The 14,848-nt window shown below is 63.8% G+C and overlaps 1 protein-coding gene across 6 annotated transcripts; it reads right to left on the minus strand.

Moving 5' to 3' along the window:
- Positions 1 to 11,535, minus strand: TMEM9 (transmembrane protein 9). 6 transcript variants are annotated; one of them, XM_039883557.1, is made up of 8 exons: positions 10,734 to 11,535; positions 10,383 to 10,647; positions 10,190 to 10,295; positions 9,523 to 9,621; positions 8,059 to 8,150; positions 7,132 to 7,240; positions 5,631 to 5,762; positions 1 to 392 (listed from the first exon to the last, which is right to left on the minus strand). In XM_039883557.1, the coding sequence occupies exons 4-8, from the start codon at positions 9,586 to 9,588 to the stop codon at positions 240 to 242; spliced, it is 552 nt and encodes a 183-aa protein (XP_039739491.1). In that variant the 5' UTR covers positions 9,589 to 9,621; positions 10,190 to 10,295; positions 10,383 to 10,647; positions 10,734 to 11,535; the 3' UTR covers positions 1 to 239. The 6 variants fall into 6 exon arrangements, with proteins under 6 accessions (XP_039739491.1, XP_039739493.1, XP_039739492.1 ...); XM_039883559.1 differs by lacking the exon at positions 10,734 to 11,535 and having other exon boundaries at positions 10,386 to 10,589; XM_039883558.1 differs by lacking the exons at positions 10,190 to 10,295; positions 10,383 to 10,647; positions 10,734 to 11,535 and adding an exon at positions 9,980 to 10,074.
- Between the last annotated feature and the right edge of the window lie 3,313 nt (positions 11,536 to 14,848).

The following is a 14,848-nucleotide window of genomic DNA, read 5'->3' on the forward strand; positions in this document are numbered from 1 at the left end:
ACCCCGGGCCCCACTCCCCCCGCCTGCCGGCCCCTGCCCTCAACCAGAGACCGGAGCAGGCAAACTAGGGACCAGGACCCGTCGCCTTCCGATTCCGCCAGCAGAGAACGCTTCTCCAGAAGAAAAACGCCACGGCCTTCACAGGGAAGACCCAGTCGGTGGTACCAGGGAGGGGAGGCGTGTCCCTCACGCTGTCCTACGCCGGAAACCGGTGGCCCTGGCGCCTGCGCCGGCATGGCCTAGCTGAGCATCTTGTGCCGGTCGAACACCGTCTTCCGCTGCTCCCGCACCTGCAGCTTCCACCGCTGCTGGGCGCCCTCCACGCGCCCCAGGACGGTGTTGGCCCGGGCAGCTCCACGGGGGGCCGTGGCAGCAGCCGCAGAGCGGGCGTCCTGCAGGTGGGGGGGGGGAGACGTGTGTGCCTCCACGTGCCCGCGTCTCGGAAACCAAGTGAACGCTCCGAGCAAGCTCGACCGGCACCCCGCCTCCCCAAGGAGGGGCTCCTGAGGGTCATGCAGGCCGTCCACGCTGGCCGTCCCCTGCAGGGCGCCTGGCCCCCGAGGCCCAGTGCTTGTGGATCTGTAGGGCAGACCCTGCCCGTCCTGGGGCCTGGGAGGGGGCAGATCCAGGAGTGGGACCCGGGCCCTAGGTAGCACATGGCCTGCACACCTCGCAAGGGGACACTGAGTGTTGGCCTCAGGACATTGAGGGGCCAGCGCAGAGGATGTGATGGGGTCTGTGGTGTGACGAGCTGCACCCACGTCCCCCTGGGCAGCAGGTTGGCCAGGCGGGAGGAGGGGCCGCACAGCTGGGGACCCAGAGGACCTCTTGGGGACGTGGCTGCACACAGGGCGTCTGGCAGGCACGGACTCTGCATCTCCACCCAGAGCCTGTTCTGGCCTCTCCACGCGACCGGACGGCCGCCCCCTCCCGCCCCCTCTGCTCCCAGCTTTCTGTCACCAAGGCGGCATCCGCCCTAATTACCACTCTCTGCCTGAGCCCTGGAGCCCCTGCATTTCCTGCAGGACCCGAAGCTGATCTGGGGGGAATTAGCGCCCAGGGCCAGGCCCCCGCCCGCGGGGATTTCCTCCCCAGCCCCCTGCCTCTCATCTCCTGCCACCCGTCTCTTAAAGGATTAGCTCGCCCCTCTGAGCCCGCAGCCGCCCAGAAATGCGACTCTGCTCCTGACGCCCTGGGCTGGCACGGCTTCTGTTGCCATGCAGCTGCCAGGCTGGGGGTGGCTAGGTGCGGGCGGGGGACGCAGAGAGAGCTGGCCATCGCAGGGAGGGGTGGCTCGGGGGTCTGTCACTGCAGAGCTGAGTCACTGGTCCTATCCAGGCCCGAGGAAGGCTGCCCTGCCAGGTGGAGCGAGGCAGGCAGGGCATGCGGGCTTGGGGTCAGGGCCCTGCTTGCGGCCCATGGCGGACACTGAGAAGGACTCTGGCCGTGCCACTCAGCAGCCGCGTGTCCCTGGACAAGTGATCTTATTTCTGACTCCCATTTAGCCGAGTCTGTTCTCTGCAGTCTGTTTTGACTGTGCTCACAGCGGGCATCACATTTACCCGGTGACCGCACACGCATGGACACACACACACGCGCGCGTGCACACACACACGCCCCTCGCCAAACACGGAGCGTGACGTGTTCTGATGTGCTCTGCTCTGTTCCGGTCCATGTTTCAGAAATGCTAAGTTGGTTCAGTGACCTTGGCCCGCGACTCGCAGCTTGCAAACCACGGTTTATGCTGGGAGACCAGCAGCAGTGGGGATGCAGCCCCGTGAGGGGGGCGCCCGGTGCCCAGTGCCCAGCGGGACGCGCACCGCTGCCTCTGATACCCGCCCGCACTCGGCCGTGGCCCAGCAGCACCGTTCCGGCCCGTTTCCCACCCACGGAGGGGACGGGAGCCGCTTCCTGACAAGGCCCGGCGTGCAGTGTTGGGCGGCACGTGGCGGGCAGCAAGCACGACTCTGGCCAGCCCTGGCATGGACCAGGCAGGGCAGGGGACGGGGTGGGCTGCCCACTGCCAGGGTGGCTGCCCTTGAAAGTTTCCGTGGCCTTGCAGACCTCTCACCCTGCTGCAGCCGATCCCACAGCCTCCGGGCCATGGGACACCCCGACATCCACGTCTGCGGATAGCCACCTGCCCACACGTCACATGACACCGTCGGTCCCCTGCTCAGAAGCCTTGCCTGGTGACCCTGCTGCTGACAGAGGCCCGCGCCTGAGCACGGCTCCCGCGCCTGAGCTGGGCCCGCCTGCCCACAGCCGATGTGGCCTTTCCCGGCCACGGCAACGGCCTCGCAGCCAGGCTACTGGGCCTGCTGTCCTCAACTGTCCCTCCCACAGTCACAAGGCCCTGCAGGTGTAAGACCCAAGTGAAACAGCCCCTTCTCACGGCTGAACAGGCGTCAGAGCTGGCCACTCACTGCCCCGTGGCGGGAAGACCGGCCACAGCGACTCCGGACGCAGAGGGCCGTGCGGGAGGGCGAGCACCATGGACAGCGACGGGCAGAGCGGTCTGGGGCTGGCTGGGGCCCGCGTGCCTAGACGTCACGCCAGGAGTGTTGGTGACCGCACGCCTCTCTGCTCTGTCCTCTGAGGGGACGAGGGGACGGTCCCTCTCAGCGTGTGTCTTCTCCAGGTCTCTGTCAGCTCCCGGGGCCGGGGGCCCCAGCACGGTGCTGCCCACCCACCCCTGGGCTGGGGGACACCGCTCTCGTGTCCCCGAGTCCTGTCCACCCCAGGTCCTTTGTGTCCCAGGTGCCATCAGCATCTCTCCTCGATTTCCACTCACCCCTCCCACAGGGCCCAGGAGCGCGCCCAGGGCCCGGTGGGGACAGACGTGAGGACACGCGGTGAGCAGCAGACACCCAGGCCTCACGGCAGCCCTGCCTCTCCCTTCTGAGGGGCCGACCCCGCACATCTGGGCTCCGTCTGCCGCTGCTGCCCCAGCAGGCGCGCGCTTCCGCCTTTCAAAGGGCGTCTGAGCCCCGGGATTAGGCTAATGCGCTGGAATCCTGCAGACAGCGCCCAGCCCTGGCCCCGGCACTTTCAAAGGGGCCTGCTGCTTTCATCTCCCTGCTGGGGGGGGGGGGTGGCCCTCCCCTTCCCGTCCCCCAGCCCCAGGGCGGGAGGGCTCCCGGCCCCAGGTGTTGGGTAGAGCCAAGGGCCCCCAACCCCGCACAGCGATCCGACCTCCAGATCTCGTCCGCTTGGCCCCACGGGGCTGGAGCCCAGAGCCCAGAAAGTACCCTTGTCACGGTCACTAAGCTGTTCAGGCCGAGAACTTTCAGAGAACCTGGGAGTTCCCATCTGGCTCCCCTCCTCCTAGGGCGAAAGCGAGGCCCCCGCGTCGCTGGGTGGGGTGCCCTCATGTCCTTAAGGAAGACCCTCCAGACCCCTAACAAACCCAGGGACACAAAGCCAGGCAGCCTGGGGACCCGCTGTCCACTCCAGTGCCGTGTGCTCTGAGTGTGCTCACCACCCAGGACAAAGTGGGTCCTGGGCTCCACACTCCCCTCTGTCCTCGGGGCCCTGCTGACCGTCCCCTGCCCGGCAGCCTGCCTTCCCAGACCAACTCGGACCTGAGCCCCAGCCCCGGTCTGGAAAGGGGCCTCTAGGGGCTGCGGACCTCCTTCCTGGCTGCCTGCCCCCTACGCCTGGTCCTGCCCGACCATTATGTCCCTGGGTCCCCGGCCGTGGCCGTCTAGGGGCAAACACGAGTCTGTGAACCCACACAGTGCCCCCGCGGGGCTCCCGAGGACAGGGAGGACCAGGGGCATGTGCTCGGGACAGCGTGGAGCCCCTGGACCCCAGTAGGGACAGCTGGGAGGCCCTGAGACGGGGCTACCTTACCGCAGCGTTAGGGGAGGGGGTGGAGAGACCATGCCCAGGCCGTCCACACCATGGGCCAGGCAGCAGAGACGGAACGCACTTTTAACACCTAGAACTTTGGGGAGGGGTGTCACCCACTCAACCCCCTTCCTAGGGCAGACTGCTTCTCCGGCACGAAGCGGGGGCTGCCAGCCTCAGCTCCACAGCTCCTGCAGCCCCTGCTCCCAGGCGTCCTGGACACTAGGGTGGCCGGCGTCTCCCTAGTGGACCATGCTCCTTACTCGGCCAAAGTCCGCCCCCATCAAGTTCCGCTCCAGGAAGCCGACTGACCACACGCAGCCCTCCTCCCCAGGCCTCCTCACAGAAGCAGCAGGGCTTAAGACTCAAAGTGGGGAGCCCCCAGGGGGAGGGGGGCCCAGGGCGGCAGGCACCCTAGCCCCGCCCGCATCCCGGTCACGCAGAGAGCCGTGCATTCCAGGGCCCTCTGCTCGGCTGTGGGCACCGTGCATCTCTCAATTACTCCGCAGGCAGGTCTGCAATTACCACATCACCCTGATCACCGAGTGTTCATTAGTGACGCCCACCCCCCCCATCAGAGCTGCTGCGACTCTGCATTAATAACCAGGTAGGTGCACAGGGCTCCCCCTGAGCAGACCACCCGCCGCCAGCACCGCCACCTCCCTGGCAAGGCACACTCTCTCTGCCCTACCTCTGGCCAAACTCATGCCAGCAGGAGGCTGGGGGCAGCAGTGGGGCCCGTGGGGGTGGCCGGGCTTCCCTCCTCCCTGGCCGCGGGTGGGCCCGGACCCACCGTAGCCTGCGGCTTCACGCAGATCAGAGCCCCAACCCTCTTCTCGGGGGGCCTGCTCTCCCCCGCCTCCTATCCTGTGCCTCTAGTGCTCTGAACTACGGCCCCCAGTGCCGGCTTAGCCCGGGGGACTTCTAGTGACCCCGAACTCACTGCCTTACAGGGGCCACCGCCCACCACTGACCGCGTCATCTGCAACACCCCTCACACCACTTAAGTCCCCCAGTTTCTTCACCTCACTGTCCTAGGATGAGGCTGAGACCTCAGACCCTCTGGGGGGCATGCTGGCTCCTCGGTGCCCCCCTCCTGGCACCCTGGCTTCCTCTGCGGGCATCTGTAACCCTCCGCGTGGGGCGGACAGGAAGGGGTGCAGCCCCCCGCCGTGTGAGTGCACAAGCGGGCCCACCCTCCTCAGCTCAGAGAGCAGAGACTCCTGAGCGTGACACTGGAGGCCTAGGGACCTGGCCGTGACCGACGAGCCAGCTCTAGTGGTCACTCCTCCACGTGACAGAGCTCCTCGTGCACCTGATGTCCTCCTGGCGCCACCTACCTGACCTCGTTGGCGCCACTGGGCCGTGCTCTGCACCGAGCAGGTGCTGAGCAGGTGCTGATCAGGTGCTGAGCAGGTGTCTGCAATCCCTACGATATACCAGCACCTCAAAGCCAACCTGACGCCACCGAGCAGCCAGGACACCACGCCACGTGTGTCCACGTGTGACTGGCCTGGCTGGCTCATGCCCCTCTGCCGCCAAGTGCAGTGTAACAGGGAGACACGGTGCCACAGCCGTCACCGAGGCTGCCCGATACCAGACATCTGCAGAATCCGTGGGGCCACCTCCTATGTCACCTGGAGGTGCACGGGGCAGTCCCTGCGGAGGAAATGCTGGAGTCTGGGTGACGTGTGGGACACTCAGCAGGAGAAGGGCAGGTGGAGCGCGGGGGAGGGGCCGGGTGGACAGGGGCTGGCAGGCCCGGCGGCGTCCATTACCTCGCTCTCCTCCTCATTGTGCAGCTGCTCCGTGTATGCGTCCGGCTTCCGAATCAGAGGGTCCACCAGCATCAGGAAGGCCATGTAGAGCAGCAGGGCCCCCACCGCCGACAGGTAGATGACAATGATGACCTGGGAAGAGACCCGGGCCCTGTGAGTGGCAGCCGGGCCAGGATGGCCCACCTGTCTTCTGCCCGTGCCACCTGTGTTCAGTGGCAGTGACCCCACGGTGTGGCATGGAGGGCGTGGGGCTGGAGACTGTGGCTGGGGAAACAGTGTGCCCAGGAGGGCAGCGTGGCCCTACACCACATATTCCCTGACTCTGCCCAAAGCCGAGGGTCCCCCGAGCACCATCTGGTCTCCAGCAGCCAGACAGACACAGATGAAGTAAGCGTGGATCAGGACGCCCTGAGATGACCCCGGGGTGGGAGTAGGGGAGGAGCCCACTGGCTGCGGGAGCATCCACAGCACAGGTGGAAGCCATCGGACGCCATGCAGAGCCCAGGTGGCTGGGCAGAGGCCAGGAGCACGGACCTGCATGGGCGCCTCTCCCCACCACAGAGAGCAGGATGGCTGGGCAGGCTTCGGTTCTGGGAACAGAGCCCTGGGTGGAGGGGACAGTCAGCCTTCAGGGAGGGGACAGCCAGGGCAGGATGGCAGCCTCGCGAGTCTCCTATGGACACGCAGAACCTCACAAGCTGCTGCTTCATGGAAGAGACAGCTTCGACGAGGTGGATTCAGCGTTTCTCAGTGTGGGCGCCCTGGCCCTTTGGGTGGGACTCCCCAGGACACGGAGCACATGGCCCTGCAATGGTGTCGGCCACACGCTCAGCTATTGGAACCACAGAAGCACTCATTCTACGTGACCCTGGAGGGCAGTAAGCACCTGTCTGGGGACCACGGAGCTAAGCCCTTCAGCCTTAGGTCCAGCGCTAGAAAATGGTACAGGTGTCACTTGTACCCCAGTTTGCAGACTCTGCCTCAAATGCTCTTTCGACCTCCACGATGCCCAGCCGGCCATCGCTGGCCTCTGATCCCACGGGCCTACGCAAACACGGGTCACGGAAGGACAAGCAGCAGCAGCCTGATGCCCTCCTGCCCTGTGCTGGCACCAGGCCCCCCAGCCCTGAGCCACAGCCCTCCGGGTGCTCAGAGGAGGCCAGTGTCACTTTGGAAGCTCAGTCAGACAGCCTTACACGTCTGCTGGCAGCATCCTCCTGCGTGGTGCCCAGAATGTAAGAGGCACCAAGAGGTGTTTATGGCATGAACGGAAGGAAAGAGAGAGAAAGTGAAAGAATCGAGAATGGCAGAGGAAAAGGAAGGGGCTTCCCCCAGAGGAAGGGGGCCCTGGACAGAAGTCAGGGGGCTGGCTCCAACAGGTGGGAAGAGGGTCCCTATGTCTGTGACAGCCCGGCCCACAAGCCAGTCCCACGGCCCCGTGGAATGTTCTGGAACACAGCCGGAGCCTGCAGGAGCTTGGCGGCCCGGGGCGGGGCGTCACCTTGATGGTGGCGGTGCTGCGCTCCTCGTACTCGCACTCGCACAGCAGGCAGTAGGCCTCCACGTCACGGCTGGGCACGGGCATGGGCTCCACCACGTGCAGGCAGGTGCTGGATGGAGCGGAGGGGCGGCCAGTGGGGGGAGGCAGAAGGGGAGCGATGAGGCGGGGCCAGAGAGGCCGCGTGGCTGAGGGGCAGGTGAGGTGGGGGCGGGGCCGAGGGGCGGTGGTGGGGCGGGGCCGAGGGGCGGGGCGCTAGGACCCGCGGTGACTGCGCTGGTAGGGCTGGTGCCCGCGGGCTGAGGGGCTGAGGCCTCCGCGTCCGGTGCGGGCGGACAGGGTCCATCAGCGCGCTCACCAGCGCTCTCTGGACTATGACCACGAGATGACCACGTGACACAGAGGGCCCCGGGGCTCCCCAGGATTTCATGTCTTAGGGCTTCATGAATCAAAATCTTCCGGGGATCTAACGCACAGCACGGTGACTGTGCCTAACGAAACGGTGCTATGAAGGCGAAGGCTGCTGAGAGCAGGTCTTTGCCGCTCTCACTGCTCACAGGTAACTGAGGCGATGGATAATCAACCTCACATATGTGTACGGAGTCATCACCGTACACCCGACTTACATGTTACCTGTCCATGACATCTCCGTGAAGCTGGGGAAATACAACAAACTGAGCGCCTGGGGGCAGGGGGGGCGGGGCGTCTGGATCTCCTCGAAGCCCACCCGGCCTGCACCCCTTCTCACGGAGCCCCCACCCGCGCTCGGCTCCCTGCTCCGAGGATGGGGCGTCCCAGCCCCCAGGAGCGGGGATTAGAAACGCTGCCTCAACTCCCACCAAACACTGCGCCTCGGTCCCAACTCCACACCCGCACCTCGCGAGCGGGACGGGCCCCAGGCAGAATGGTCGGAGCCTGCGCAGGCCTCACCAGTCCTTCTGTGGCACGTTCTGGTTGTAAATGTGTCCGCTGATGTTTCTGTAGGGCGGGCAGATGCACTTGCACCGGACGTCCTCAGAGCTCTGGAGGGAAAGCACGTATCAGGGATGCCCCGGGGTCGGGTTCCAGCCAGATGCTCAACGTGCAGCTCCCGTCCTGTGAGGGGACCCCGTGAGTGGTCCCGACCTCTCCCTACCCCCAAGTTCAGCAAGGAATAACTTCTGTAGGAAGGACACGCCGTCACAGGGTCCTCGAGACCGGCTGTCCAGGTGGCAAACGAGAGTCACAGAAAGCTGTCATCCCCTTGCAGGGTGCTGCGGGTGGGGGCACGTGGCAAGCACAGAGACAGTCCTCTACCCTGAGCCCACCCTTGGGTGTGCACCTCTGCCCAGCAGTCTTGGTGGCTGGCTTCTTCCCCCCATTCCCTCTCCAACTTCCTGGGTTAGGCTAGGGGAGGCGCGGGGTGGTGAATGAGAAACGGGGGGTTGTTTCTATGGGTTACTCAAGCACCCCTCTCAACGTTCTTCCTCTCTGGACCGGGTAAGGGACACCCACAAATACTCTCATCCCAACTAGGAATTCCCCAGATGGAGTGGACACAAACCCTCTGTCAAAGAAAAGCCCCAGGTCCCGAATGGCATCATCGCTCCTGCTAAAGCTCCATGATCCCTGGATTGATGACCCCATCTGACTGCAATGCCAGCCTCTCCCAGAAACATCATCTTCATCAACCAGTCTGGGCTTTTCTGGCAGAGCGCCAGGAAGATCACCTGTCACATGGGCCCTCTCCTTGCAACACTGAAAGAGCAACTACATAAAACCCTTCCCCTTCTCCCCCCCAAAGCCGAAACGTCCTTTCCCCCAAACAATCCCCACTTGTCTTTTGTCACTAGCTCCCTTGCCCCACCCTTCTTCCTATATAACCCTCCTGTTTTGTCCAGCCCCTGCGACTGCCTTCCTAGCTGCTAGGTGGCATGCTGCCCAGTTCACACAGCGCTTAATCAGGCCGATGAGATGGTCAAATTTACTCGGTTGGATTTTGTGTTTTAACACCTCAGACCTATTGGAAGCCTTGGAGGCCTTCGGGATCGCTTACTCCACTGGCCTGCCCAAACCTGGATCCGAACCATTTCCCGGGCATCGGGCTGGTCACCCTCCCTGCAGAAACCTCCATCTAAGTGTGGGACTCCACACTTAGAGCGCATTGCTGCTACTCATTGTCCTATGCGAGTCTCCCTGGGCAGCAGTTATTAATGTCACTGCCCCAAACGCAAAATCCCTGCTGGACCCCCACCCCTCCGCTCGCCCTACCCACAGGGAGGCCTGCGGTCTCGCCCCTGAGGGCACACCCCCAAGGGGAGGGCGCTCAGGGGAGGGGCGGGTTGGGGAGCCCCGTCCACAGGCGGGGAGGGGGGGAGGTGAGGCGCACAGGTGCTGCGGGCCCCGCCCACTCACCTTGTTGGCTTGGGCTGGTGGCGCCAGCAAACAGCTGACCACAGCCACCAAGCACAGGAGCTTCATGCTTGCCAGTCCGGCGGCCGGAAGACCGGACACCTGCAGAAGGGACACCGAGTCGGAAGTGGGTGGGGGCCGCGGCCGGACCTGGGAATGGAAGGGAGCGGAGGGCTGGGCTTCCGTACCCCGCCGCCAAGTGTTGTGATCCCTTCCCCCGGTCTCTGGGGATACCAAGGAGAAAGAGGAGGCATCCTGGGGCCCCGAATGCCCTCCTGGACCCGCCGAGCCCCGCCCTCCGCCATCTCCGCCCGCTCAGGCCACAGGAGAACTGGGGTGCAGAGTGTGGCTGCCCTGACCCCATGGCCAGGCAGCGCCCGCCACACCCAGGGCCTGGGGTCGGCCAGGACCCCCGGGACCCCTACTACACCGCACCCCTCCCCCACGTCCGACCGCTCGCCTGCGAGCGCCGCCGCCGCAGCCCGAGACCCGGCTGACCCCGCCTCTCCCGGCTTCCATTGGCTGCCGGAGCAGCCTCTCAGCCGCTCCCCTGCTGTCGCCCAGGCAACAAGGCCCGCCTCCTCCTGGGCGCCCAGGCTCCCGCGCAAGGGACCGGGAGGCATTTCTCAACCCCGAGCAGACAAGAAAAGGGAGCGTCGGCCCTCCAAACCTGAAACGGAAGGGGTCCAGCCCTCGTGCGCCTACTGAGCTGCCGCGCTCGGCCCCTCGGATTAAAAAACTCGGGTTTCAGAGAGGAGCAAACTCGCTCCGCCTGGCTGTTTTAAAGAGAAAGCACTTGGTAAACAATAAACTCGCAACTACAACAATAACAATAAAAGCAGATGAAAGGGCTTTGTCCTCACCACCTGGAAATGCTGTTTAGCGATATAAAGGATTTGGGCCAGTTTTTCCAGGGGAAGACAGACTCCGCGATTTGGGGACAGCAGCCAGTGTGGACGCGACGTTGGCCAGACAGATCTACCACTGTGACAGATTCCGCTGATCTCTGCAGGTCTCCCAGATTTCGGTGACATTTCCACAGTCTTAGGAGCAGAGAGCACTTGCTACCCAAAGATTCGTATCACCAAGAAGGGTCAGCGTGATGGAAATACCTCTAATATATCATATCTAAAGTCAAAAGACAGTTTACGGAGATGTTTGTAGACCGAGGGAGGGAGGGAGGGATGTGGGTGGGCACAGGAGTTTGGACTCACCGTTCTACACAAGTGACAGCTTCCTGTCAGAGGATCCTTCATTTGCTTCCAAATGAAATAGAATAGGAAAAGCAAACAAAGAAATCCTCTAAGGTCATCAGCCACGTTTTGAAGGAGGCGGACTTGCAAAATTTGGAAGTGGGTCAGTGTCATCGTCACAAGCAGCCCACACTGCCCTCTGGTGGCCGAGGTGACAGGGCTCAGGCGTGCTGGGGCTCAGGGCTCTGTAAGCAGCAGAAGCCTACACCAAAGGGAGGCATAGCCTGAGACTTGCCATCAGACAAAGTAAATTCTGTAATGGTCAAAGCTTTGGGGTGCACTCTCGCAGAAGCCATTGTCTCGGCGTTTCACGCTAGGAAAACAGGCTCATCCCAAGCCCGGTATTTGGGGGAGTGTTCATGGAGCTCCCGAGTCAGGCCCTGCGTCCCAGGACGGAAAATACAGGTGCAGTCACACCACTGGACCCATGGAGGTGGGGCTGGGAAGGGTTGGAATAACTGGTCTACATTCTCGCCTCCTGGGGCACACAGCTGGATGGCATTTCCCTGCTGCCAGAGGATCCCCGTGGAAGAGGACAGGAAGCGATGTGTGATGCGGGACCACTGGCTGCTACGATCCCCCCACCCATGTACACTTCTCTGTGTTCTGTCCCCTCGGGCTGGTGGAAGCAGAGGGGGCGACATCCCAGGGCTGGAGAAGGCACATGATGGAAGAACTCTAGGCTTGCGAATGGCCACCTGCAGGAAGTCCTCTCTCCAATCTGAACCGCCACCCAGCTCTGCGATGGGGGAACATATATAGTGACATGCTGTGGAAATTTGGGGGGCTATTCAGTTATTCAGCAAAACTTAATATGCCCACGAAAAGCTTAAACCACAGGATGAACTTAAGTAGTTATCAATCTGATCTACTTAAAATGACTAAGTGGAATTGGCTGTAACCACTGAGCTGGTCAGTGGGGCAGGTCCTCTCCTCTGGTGACTCAGCCACTGTGCCCTGAGCACTACCCGTGCCCGTGACGACAGGCCAGCAAGGCCCCTGCCCTCTGGAAGCTCACGGTCTGGAGCAGAAGGCAGACCAAACCACGACAAGGAGAGGAAGGGCCGTCCACAAGTAGAGACAGCAGGTGCCACGCAGAGGGCTGGAGCCGCTGGGTGACATTTGTATTCCCAGCAGCAGGAGCAGAGGGAGCCAGCCCTACGCACACGCGGTATATTTAGCCTGGCGGGCGGTGCCAATGTGCCGAAGCTTGGAGCAGAAGATGTCTGGTCAGACGGCTGGTTAAGAAAGGAGGTCGGCGGCGCCGGAGGGAGGGAGAGTGGGAGGAGTTGGGGGCGGGGCCTGGGCCTGGTGCTGGCGACGTCTCTACCGCTGGGTGGCGACACTGCCCCACACTAGGTGGCTTGACTAACGCACTTTCTGCAAAGGAGGAAGGCTCGAGAGGTTCGTGCCTTGCTCAGAATCAGGATGCGGAGCCAGCACGGACCCCGCTGTGTCCTCAAGTCTAGGACCTCGGCTGCACTGAGACTTCCCCAGGGACTAGCTGTGGCGAGGTCGCTTCCTCGACCACAGATCCCAGCAGAACTTGAACCTCTGTCACCAGGCATCCATGTTCTAGGGACGGCCCACCTGGCAAGGGACACTCGACAGTACCACATGCTCTCAGTGCTGCTCCCACTTCCCAGGGCTCTGGCCTCTGGAAACAACATAGTGACAATTTTTCCAGAAGGTGTAAGCACTGGCCACTTTCGAGAAGTCCTCTTGGGAAACACAAGGGGCCCTTGGTCGGGCCACTCCAGGCCAGGCCACCTCTGTGAGCTCTGTGGGCAGTCCCGTCCCCTCACGTGGGGGACGAGGGACGCGAAGGCGGGACCCTCTGGGCAGGAACGGGTTGCTGGGTGGTGCTGGAGGTCCTGTCACCATCACACCCCTGGCTGGCAGGGTGGAGGGGACTTCCTGAGGGCCCCGTATCTGTCCCGTCGGGAATCCAGAGCCCTCAGGCTGTCACATGTCCCCCCTCACGGAGGTCTGAGCGGACAGTGGTGTGGGTGCGTCTGGGATGGAGACGCAAGGCCCCTGAAGACCGCAAGGACAGGCTGAGGCTCTCCTCCTGGCTCTGGGCACCGTCTCTACAGAGCTCCACATGGCCACCAGACAGGCGCTGAGCGAGCGGGGCCCAGCTCCGGCCCCCTACGGACAGTAGGTGGCCCACAGCACTGAAAGAGTCCGGCCAGGGTTCGGGGTGAGTGCGGGTGCCGAGCCGACCCGACGGCCAGGCTCAGACAGGCCGGGGTGGGGGTCTGCGTTCCAGGAGCGACTCTGCTGCCCCCACCCCCGCTCCCTCCCAGAGTCCGGCCCCCCAAGGAATCTGGGTCTGCATGTCTTTCCCCGCCGCCCTCACTGCCCGGCCCCTTCCTGGGCCAGATGCAGTCACTGACCCCGTATTTTCGGGGCCGTCAGGAAAGAGGCTTTTATACCGTTTCCCTTTGTGCAGCCGGGAGTGTTCGCGGTGCTCTGCAGACCCTCCTGTCTTTAACGCCCCCCCGCAGGTGTCCGCGGTGGCCTGCCCGCCCTTGCACACCTCCCCAGGCTTGTGCATCGTCCGGATCGGAAGCGAAGCTTTTACCCACAAGGCCACGGGGCTCGCGGCGCATGTCTGTGCTCTGCCATCTGCACGTCCCCGCGGCCACCCCCCAGGACCCGCAGCGGCAGGACATAGCAGGAGGGGACCAGTTACCATGGCGATTCCACAGGACAGGCCACAGCCGGGCCGGACCGGAGCCGTCTGATGAGAGAGGCCCCGCTCCCTGGCTGAGGCGGGGGATGGGAACAGTCCTGGGGCGGGGGGCGACAGGTAACCCTAACAATCCATGGGACAGCCCTACATCCAAAACTGAGGGGACAGGGGGCACAGGGGCACAGGCCAAGTTCTTCCGGGGTCATGAAAGGGGGGACATGCACGTGGGCAGAATTTCAAGGTCCGACAGGGAGGTGGGAGGGGAGAGGTCGGAGCAGGCGCTGAGCTGAGCGGGGCGGGCGCAGGGCCGTGTGACTGTCACAGACGGCAGGCTCCGGGAGGGCGGACGCAACCGGAGGTGAAGCCCCTCGGATCCCACAGCTTTCCTTCCAACGAGTAATAAGAGGCCTACTGTGTGCCCCGTGAGGCCTGGGGCGCGGCGTAACTGGGATGGACGTGCAGGGTGCCTCCCTCAGGAGACACATGGGCTGGGGGCCGACCCCGACCGTCACAGTCTTCCGACCAGAGACGTGCGGGCAGCCGGCCCGGAAGGCTCTGGCCCGTGTGCTCAGGGCGGCTTCTCTGAGGACGGTTTGCCGAGGATGAGTGTGGTCAGCAGGGGGAGGAGGTCCAGGCCAGCGCCTGGCACCTGAGGAGCCCCCCGTAGGTGACCCAGCCATCGTTGGGGTCCGCGCGTCCGTAGGCACTGCTCCGTGCTCAAAGTCCAGAAGAGGGAGTGGGCCTCGGGACCCAACTAGTTCCCACAGCCGCCCTTCCGCCCTGAGGGTCAGCCCGAGGTCACCCCCACGCCGAAGCCACAGGAAGGCCCAACAGCGTCCTCTGCCACCTCTGGCAGAGCTCAAGAGAAAGAAAGATTTGCTACGTCATGAGGAATAATCCTCGATCCATCCTAATTTGTCCTTAAAAGGGGAAACGCACCCACCCGGACGCTGGCTCTTTCCCAGTGGCACATGTGACACTTGTCTTAACTGTGTGATGAAAATACCAACAGGATTGAGAACACGATTTTCTTGGAAGACGGACGAGTGGCCGGACCTGTGAATCAGCAAACGAGCACCAGGTGCCCGGGACGTGTCAAGCCCTGTGCTGAAGGCCGGGACAGCCAGCGCCAGGGCAAAAATGGAAAGACTAAATGCCTGCCCCAGGCACACGAAGGGCGACGGCAGTGCCCTGGCGCTGACCGCGTGGGGCGGCCGGGGGCGGCGGCCTCTGGGCCCTGGCGGGGTCCGCCCTGGCCCAGGGACTCCTCGCTCCGGCCGTCAGGCCCCGCGCGGCCCACCCTGGGAGGCTCTGTGCAGTCCGCGCCCCTCAGGGGACGTGGCGCCCCCGGCTGAGGACATTTCTGTCCCGGGCCAGC

This window comes from Pteropus medius, unplaced genomic scaffold (genome assembly GCF_902729225.1).
Source record: "Pteropus medius unplaced genomic scaffold, Ma_sr-lr_union100, whole genome shotgun sequence".
Taxonomy (NCBI): domain Eukaryota; kingdom Metazoa; phylum Chordata; class Mammalia; order Chiroptera; family Pteropodidae; genus Pteropus; species Pteropus medius.